Source organism: Trachurus trachurus (assembly GCF_905171665.1).
Source record: "Trachurus trachurus genome assembly, chromosome: 5".
Taxonomy (NCBI): domain Eukaryota; kingdom Metazoa; phylum Chordata; class Actinopteri; order Carangiformes; family Carangidae; genus Trachurus; species Trachurus trachurus.
Genome location: NC_139896.1, coordinates 28,623,653 through 28,633,169, shown reverse-complemented (window position 1 = coordinate 28,633,169; position 9,517 = coordinate 28,623,653). Strand labels below are relative to the sequence as shown.

At 39.6% G+C, this 9,517-nt stretch overlaps 1 protein-coding gene across 1 annotated transcript; it reads right to left on the bottom strand.

Moving 5' to 3' along the window:
• Positions 1–1,384: 1,384 nt before the first annotated feature.
• On the bottom strand, positions 1,385–9,296 carry eno1b (enolase 1b, (alpha)). Its single transcript, XM_083971434.1, has 12 exons — positions 9,219–9,296; positions 7,687–7,781; positions 7,399–7,494; positions 6,751–6,809; positions 6,572–6,641; positions 5,840–5,973; positions 5,487–5,709; positions 5,194–5,391; positions 4,232–4,433; positions 3,581–3,689; positions 2,408–2,466; positions 1,385–1,752 (listed from the first exon to the last, which is right to left on the bottom strand). Exons 2-12 carry the CDS (start codon positions 7,769–7,771, stop codon positions 1,683–1,685), a joined length of 1,305 nt encoding a protein of 434 aa, XP_083827560.1. The 5' UTR covers positions 7,772–7,781; positions 9,219–9,296; the 3' UTR covers positions 1,385–1,682.
• Between the last annotated feature and the right edge of the window lie 221 nt (positions 9,297–9,517).

Below are 9,517 nucleotides of genomic sequence, written 5' to 3'. Positions count from 1 at the left end.
CAGCAGCCACAGCTAAGCCTTCAAAGTTGTCTGGTGTACATAACTGAGCATGTGCCGCGGATCAGCAGCGGCAGCAGCCACTGGGAGCTGCTCATCACCAGCTGCTGCTGCTGCTGCTGCTGCTGCTGCACAGGCGTCCATGAATCAAAAAACACGGCACACAGTGTACCGCTGTGGGTCATCAACGGCATTATGTAAGCCATTACATTAACCTACCGCCGACACAACACACTTCATTACCACTGTAGCACTGAGGTGCAGAAGAAAAAAAACAGTTTATACTTTCAGTTCTATTATTCCCCAATGATTAAGGATTAACATGCAGCACTTGTAGATTAAAGCATTTAGACATTTTGTTCCACCATTTTTAAATAGGGATTCAGTCCGATGTCATTAACAAGCACAACACTCATCTTATAAACACAAATACTAATAACAACAATAATGGTATTATGAATAATAATAATCCCACATGCTGGATAAAAATAAATAAATAATGTTTTGTGTTATTACTAGTGTGTAAATATCATTGCTATAACGAGTATACACATTCAATATTGAATTGTTCACTTAAAAAAAAAGATTTACTTAAGTTCTCCAACTATGCGCTTAAAGCTACAAAAGTGGAAACTGGGCAAAAAAAGGATAAATACTGAATATCTAATAAGTATTATGCATAATACAATATTAATCATATACATTACAATATTAATTATTAATATACATTTTAGTTTACATTAATCTATAGGCGACAGTCTTCAGTCCATGAGATCATTTTGGGATAAAACATGCAAGCTGTTTCATGTTTAATTAAATATTTAAAAGTCTTGAGTTAGGTTGTGAAATAATAACAAAACAAACTAAGGTTTTTGATATGGATCTTTTTTCCCATGAGAAGCAAATGAGACTGACATTTCCCATGCTTCCTCTATGGTAAATCTTTTTGACTCTTAAATGTAAAATCTTGTCAACTATGGTAACTTAGATTATTGCATTGAAAAGAAATGGTGCTGTGAAATACAGCTGTTCTACTTGATACTGCGTAGACAATATAAAACAGATTTAGACTGAGAACCTTTGATGTTGCACTCCAGGGATCAGATGCCTCCTTTTGCTATAATGATAAATAAAATGTGTCTAGTACTGAATCAGAAATGACTGGTTTTTAGTTTAGAAAAACACTCAATTGTGCATTTAAGGATCTACAAATTTATGTTAGTAGAGCCATGAAATAAAAGGAAGTGCCTTTCAGAATGGGAACAACTGTCACTTCTAGATATGCAAAGCCAAAGACTTCCCACATTCAACCCCACAAATCCCACAACAGCTAAATAACAAATAATCACAAAAGATCCTGTCACTAAGAAAACTTTTCTTTTTATTATTCACGTTTCCAAGTGCTGCTGTTGTGATTGTAATTAGTCAGTGCTACCAATAAATATCTCTCAAGTTACAGTCAGATCTATTATTGTACTCCAAATTAAAAAAAAACGTTGAACACCTGCTTGTAAAGCATCACAGTTCCAACAACTACAGTTCTTTCTACACATGTATTACCACCACTGTTGGTATGTGAACAGGCCTACATTAGTTATCATTTCTTGATTGTATTCTATTATTTCCCAGTGTGTACATCTGTATGAGTGAATCCATTAGTATGTGAAGTCATCTTTTTCAGTTATTCACTCGATCACTGGTTTTCTGAAGTTCTTGCCAGCAAAACGAGCCTTGTCTCCCAAATCCTCTTCAATTCTACAATGAAGAAAAAAAATCATAGTTAGTTTGTTTTATTTTACAGCAGGTAGGTTGTTTGCTTTATGTAAATGATTGTGTGACTGGTTTGATTTCAAAAGGGATAATTCAGATTACAGAGTGGGGATGTGTGAGGTTGTTATGCACAGTCAGTGTGTTGTATGTTCCCATCAGTGAACAGCCAGTTATCACCTGCATCTGTAGCATAATACATCAGCACTATAGGTGCACATGTGCAGTTGAGAACAATCCAGTACCAAAGGAAAGAAAACATTTGACTGCAAGATAACATTAAAGTAAAAAAATATTGTACATGAAACGTTCCCTGCTGCCTCTTCTGACTGGCAGCATGTTGATCAAATCTTCTGCAGGTAATACACATGACTGCCTCACACAACCCCACCTCTAATAACCCAAATTATCCCTTTGAAGCTCTATAGTGTTACTGAGATCTATAGATAAGAGTCAAATAGAAACACAGCACAGATACAAAGTGAGATCAATGCACTGACTGAAACAGATGAAACAATATAAAATGTTTGAATCAGCGCAGAAAAGTGTGGTAGCTGTGGTTTTATTTAGCAAAGAAAAGGCATATAATAGCATATTAATTTATTTAAATGGCACAATTTGTCTATGTGAGAGAAAAACTTACCGAAGAATCTGGTTGTATTTGGCCAAACGCTCCGAGCGACAAGGAGCCCCAGTCTTGATCTGAAAAGATGTATACAATGATGTCACATATATATATATATTAGGGGTGTAACGGTATATGTATTCGTCCCGTGCCGTCACGGTACGGGGGTCACGGTTCGGTGCACACAGTCACACGACGAATACGTCTGAGTGAATATTAAAAAAAAAAAAAAAAAAAAAGTCGAGGCCTCACTCCGCAATCTAGGTGGCGATAATGAGCCTCGAAGCTGCCTGCAACCGTCATAACAGACGAAGAAGAGAAGTGACGAGAGAGTGAAGTTAGAGGAGCTGCTGCTTCATTCTTGTCACCGTCTGGCTTCTCAATCAAACACAACAGCGACGGCAGCGGCGACGGCTCGCGACCATAGATTGTGTAAGCAGCTTGCGACTGGTCCACCGCATAGACTGTAAAGGTCGACCGGATAAAGTCCGTCGGCGATGTTTCACGGATGCGCGCTGCGTCGCTAGAAACGCATCAAACACGCCCCCCCCCCCCCCCCGCCACCCACATGTCAATCACTGGTGCAGGGAAACGGACAACTTGTGTGCAACAACTTATCCCGCTGCTTTTAAGCCTCTTGACATGAACACAGACAGGACCAGAAACATCACCAAAGTAACTGGCATCTAGTCTAAATTAACTGTGTAAACCAACATTGATGTTAGTTTCTTGTTTTGTTTTGTTTGTAATAGCTGTCAGTTGTCAAGTGCAAGTTTTTTTCCCTCTAGAATTAATTAATGGCATGATAACACTCCTAATGCACTTGTTTGATTTTATATTCAATTTTTTTTTTTTACTTTTATAACACAAGACAGATTTTAGTTTTACATTCAATAGTGTCTGTTGTACCGAAACCGTACCGAACCGTGACCCCTGAACCGAGGTACGTACCGAACCGTGACTTTTGTGTACCGTTACACCCCTAATATATATATAATATAATATTGTGTAAATCCATTTCTGTTGGATCTGTCTGGATTTATACTCTGGATGTCATCATCTTCGACACAATAGGTAATAGTAATATGTTCCTGTCGCTATTTCTAACATAATGACAGTAGGATAATAAACTAATGTTCAACACAAATTACAGCCACACAATTTCAACAAAACTGATCCATCAGAATTTACCTGTCCAGTGCACAGGCCGACCACCAAATCTGCTATGAAGGTGTCCTCGGTTTCCCCAGAGCGATGGCTGACCATCACACCCCAGCCGTTCTCCTGGGCCATCTTACACCTGTGAGGAGGAGGAGGGTGGACATTTTGCTGAGAGGTCATCAACTTCTAGATATAGGCTTTATACACAGCTCCACTGCTTCCTGAATTTAAACAAGCTCCTTTATTTCCTGTCTTACATTATTGGACAAACTGATTAACACCTGGATTAATCAGTTTGTCCAATAATGTAAGACAGGAAATAAAGGAGCTTTTTTTTTTTTCAACAAACTTTATTATCACATTTGAAACATTATACAAACATGAGGAAATAAAGGAGCTTGTTTAAGTTCAGGAAGTAGTGGAGCTGTGCATAAAGCCTATTCACATAATCTTGATAACCTGAGTAAAATGGCATTTTTTTAAAAATTAAATATGACATTGAGTCCGTGTTTGCATGTTTTGAGTTGGAAGGAGAGGTTATTTTGTTTTTCTTGTCACATTCTGGCCATTTTAGTGGCACTAAGATGAGCTCAGGTCAGGTGTGGGTGGCATTTCAGAGGTAGACCTTTCAATATTCAGCTGGCCTCCATGGTGCATAACGAGTTTAAAACATGGACTTACGCTCTCATGGACTCGGTGACTGAGCCGATTTGATTGACTTTGAGCAGCAGACAGTTGCAGGCTTTCTCCTCCACAGCCTTGCTGATGCGAGTGGGATTGGTCACCGTCAGATCGTCTCCAACGATCTGGATGTCTGTGGTGTCGGTAAAGTTGGTCCAGGCTGCCCAGTCGTCCTGGTCGAAGGGATCCTCGATGGAAACAACTGTGGGGGGAAATATGCAGACATTCCTCATTTCGCAGTTAAACCTGGGTGATTACGTTAAAGCTGTGATCACCAGTTTCCATCAAAAGTCAAAAACCCCAAAAGGCTGCTGCTAAACACACAGATGGAGATTTAAATAAATATCTGGCTTTTAGATTTCCTGAGTGAACAAGTGACCCTCTTCATGTGTTGCTATGAAAGCAAACATCAGTATCTGCAGATATCCAACTAACATTTTTGACATATTCTTAAAGGGATATTTCAACATTTTGGCAAATTCGCCTATTGCCATAATCCCTTTAGTTTTAGGAGTAGGTTCATTACCTTTAATTGTTGGTGCAAGCTGTTTTTAGATCAGCGGGGCAGAGACGCAAGCTGCTCAGCTAACACTATGGAGGCATATGGTATTTTCAACTTTCCCTCCCTGAGTGACACCTTTTAGTGCAAGCAAGCGATCCTGCCACTGGTTTGTTAATTACTTTATATAATCATTTGCTGTTTGCCCTCAACTGATGATCAATAATGAGGAGGCAAAATCAAAGTGAAGACATTCACCTCCGCAGCGTAGTTACTGCTGTCGGGTGCTGCGTTGATGTTTTACAGTGGAGTGTTGACAACAGTATCCTCTTAAAGGATGAACACATTACCCAACACCTGCATCCCATCGCTTCGTGAGACTGAGGTGGTGTGGGCATCGTCACTGCATTGTGTGCCGTAGCCCTCCCTGTGATAAACAATGTGTAAAAAGAGAAGGCGTTACCTGGATAATCCTTCACAAAGCTCTTGTAGAGATCAGCCAGCTCGTCAGGAGTGATGTAACGGCCCGGGTCGTCAGGAGACTTGAAGTCCAGGTCGTATTTTCCGTCCCTGTAGAATTCTGATGCTGCCACATCCATGCCAATCACGACCTCGTCTGTATACCCGGCTTTGGCAATGGCCTCCTTTATCAACTCCAAAGCTACAGGATGAAACAGTAAATATGAGCATCCAGTTTTTTTTTACTGATAAAAGGACTATCACGTGCCGTAGGTTCTCTGTATCCTTAATGTTTACCTTCCTGGTTTTCCAGGATGTTTGGAGCAAAACCACCTTCGTCACCCACGTTGGTGGCGTCCTGTCCGTACTTCTTCTTGATGACGTTTTTCAGGTTGTGGTAGACCTCGGCTCCGATGCGCATGGCCTCTTTGAAGGTGCTCGCGCCAACGGGCAGGATCATGAACTCCTGCATGGCCAGCTTGTTGCCCGCATGAGAGCCGCCGTTGATCACATTGAAGGCCTGGTGCAGGCGGAGAGGGGAGAAGTGAGAGGTGGCTCTGTCATCACAATCAACTACAGGAGGTGAATTGTATTATAATTAAAATGGGGGAGAAAAAAACAACGTATTCATGTGGTGCACAGATCCTCACCGGCACAGGCAGGATGACCTCGGGGTTTCCGGCGAGGTCAGCAATGTGACGATAGAGGGGGACTCCTTTCTCTGCTGCGCCGGCCTTGCAGACAGCCAGAGACACACCCAGGATGGCATTGGCACCAAATTTGGCTGTTTGAAGAGACAGAAAGAGATCCAGACAACTGCTGCAGTCACACAATGTGTTTGCACAGAGAGCTTCCTATAACTCTGATCTGAGGATGGTAACACGTTGTTCATAAATAATATGGCCTTGCCAAAATGTTGAAATGCCCCTTTAATAGGCTGAATTAGCTTCTTGGAGTAACATGTTGAATTTATAGCTGTTAATCACATGTGAAATCAGATAAACAAACTGCTGTTTATTTGGGAACATTAAAGTTTTATTCTATTCACCTCTTTTCTATGTTGTGCGTAGCTCTATCTGATTCTATTCTATCTGTTAGAACTTCCAGAGGCCTCTTCACAAAATCTCAGATTCTTTGAATTTCCATTTGGAGGCTGATGTGAACCTGTGTTTCAGACCCTCTCACTGACCCCAGACAGCACCACAGGACCTGACCCAATCCTAGCCCTTTTTGGTGTCATGGGGGGGAAAACATATGTTACTCTATTCACAAGTCAGGATAAAAGTTCTATAAAATACAGGAACCACTTCTCGCTTATTGCCAAAGACCTGATGTTATAATTAATTAAATAAAAGTACAGCTCCATGACTGTTGTCACTTACATTTGTTCTCTGTGCCATCCATGTCAATCATCATCTGGTCAATTGTCTCTTGCTCAACCACAGACAGATCCTGGAGCGACGAGGAGGAGAAGTTAAGGCTCATTAGCATTAGTATTACAATAATTAAGAAAACTTTATGACCACGAGTAAAAACAAGAGCATGAGGATAATGTCCTTACTTTGCCAACAAGTGCAGGTGCAATAGTGGAATTGATGTGACCTACGGCCTGTGAGACTCCTGCAACAGAAAGATGACCATTGTGATTATTTTTGCAAATTTTGACAAATACCGTACAGTCCTAAATACACATATTTTTCAACACATGCAACTTCATTTTGAAAGACATGTGTCAAACCATGCACCAATGTTGACCTTAAAAAAAAAAAGGATTTAGATACTGTTTCATTGCTTTTATTCAATCCCTTGTATTTGCAGTACTGGGGTGAGACAGCATGCTTTCACAGGCACTTTACCATGCGCATCATATCTGCCCAGTCTCCAAAAGCATTCATGTTATTAAGTGGCAGAGTAAACAGTTGCTGTAGTGTCACATGGACAGATGTTTATGTTTAAATTAGGAAGGACAGGCAATTGAAACTCACTAACCCTTTCACATCTGGCAAAGAAGAAGAGGGAGAGAATAGAGAGTAAAGATGGAGAAAATGAGTGTAAAATATAGTGTTCTTCCTTTAAATTGACCTGGGTGTCAATCTGTGGATTATTATAAATAATAATAATGGTAATAACAATAGCTTCAATTGTGGTAAAGATGTATTAACATGGAAACCACACCTGTCTTTAAAGAAAAGAAAGATGATGTACAAACCTTTTCCAAGGTAGCGGGACTTGTCATTGTCCCTGAGCTCCAAGGCTTCGTAGATTCCAGTAGAGGCTCCACTTGGTACAGCAGCTCTAAACAAGCCTGGGGAATGGACAGGAAACATTTACAAATTACCAAATTAAATAAAAAATACCGATCAACACACTGTAATCAAAGAAACGCAACAATTACCATTAACTTTAGCATATTACTGGATGATATCAGTGGTCTTATTGAGGCACATTGACAATAATTCATCAAATTAAAGTAGAAATTTAGGACATCTGGACATACCTTTGTCAGTGTAAAGGTCGACCTCTACTGTGGGGTTTCCACGAGAGTCAAAGATCTCTCGAGCGTGGATCTTGACAATAGACATGGTGCTGGACCTTGAGATGAGACAAATTTAAATTGTTACTATCTGGGGGTTTCTACACAAACATGTACTGCAGTCAAAAAAAATAATCACATCTAAACTCAAAGCTATCAAAACATCTATTTCCTTACTAGTAAAATACGTCTGGCGTACCTCCCTTACTCTCTTTCGTCCTTGAAGCTTACTCACAAAAATATCCTGACCTGGCTGCAAGCTTAGGAGTGCTAACAGACATGCTACCATCCTAATTGGATTAGAGTCCTCATCTGATTAATCACATGACAGTATGGATGTAGAAATGACTGCATCTGTTGAAGCAAGCTTAAACGTGTTGTTATTATTATAGCTAGCTTCTGTTGCTGTTGTGAAATGTATGTGAATTTTTAGGTTGTACCAGTCATGACACTACAGAATTTCTGTCATAGAAAAGACAGATCTGCCCTGAACCACAGGACATGATGTCCCCAATAATCCTTCCCTCTCATTTACTTGCCAGATAAACAAGCATACTAACTAAAGCAACACATTGACTCTTTCTGCAGACTGAGCTGCACAGTGGAGGATAGATAGATAGATAGATAGATAGATAGATAGATAGATAGATAGATAGATAGATAGATAGATAGATAGATAGATAGATAGATAGATAGATAGATTTCAATTCAATGTACAATGGCTAAGAGATTACGAATTATTGAGAACTGGCCTGAAGTGAGGATGACATTAGATTTAAACAAAAAAGACAATGGATCTATATAATTATTATACAATTGGCAGCTGTACAACATCAATATATGAAATGTATTCTTAATGGCAATGGTAACTTATGGTACTGCACAATGTACTTCCTCCCATTTCTTTCTCTGTCTTTTAATTTTCTTAATTGTCATATCTGAAATAAAGAATTAGTAAAACATATTAAATATGAATACGAGTTACTTTATTAGGCCTAATCCCCAAAGGTAAATCCAAATGTGTCTGTCAGCTCATCGACCATTTGCAGAAGAATTTAAATTAATCTGGATATATTTGGTTTATCTTCCAAACTCTAGAGGGAAGAGTAAATTCAAAGTTTTACTCTGTTCATATTATTGACTGTTTGTAAAATCACTGCATGACTGAGAGTCTGAGGAGTTTTCACTACTGGTAAAGTATTAGGATCAGTCACGCAACTATCATTATCTAAGTCAAATACGTGGGTCTTTAAACAATAAAGTAGAGTATGAAGAACTTCTACTATGAAAATGTGACAGCGCTCGTTGATCGTGCAGCGTGGGTTTGAACAGGTTAAGTTAGCTAACCAGCTATCTGAAGTGCACACAGTGAAGTGTTAAACGCTTCATCCAAAACTGCAACGAAACTCTGTTGACAACCATGTTGAACACAAATTCTTTACTTATCTACATGACAACAACGGCGGAGACAAGATAAATAAGTGTCAGACAGTTACCTTGGTGTTCACCGGAGAAGATGTAAGTTAAGTAGAGGGAAGTTCCTTCTTCTACCTAGATCTCCTTCCTCTTCTCTGCTGTTTATGGGCTGTTGGCAAACCAGTTTATAGATGCAGCACCGCCGCCCACTGGACTGGAGCTGTTGAGATAATCTTCTGCTGTGATTTATTTACCCTGCAAAAGTTGTCTATGTTTGTGCGCTCAGTTTTTAATGTTAACTTACACCAGACAATGATGTATTTTGTGGAGTAGCCTATCTGACAATTTCTTGTTATGTTTATTTCTTACCCCTCTGCTA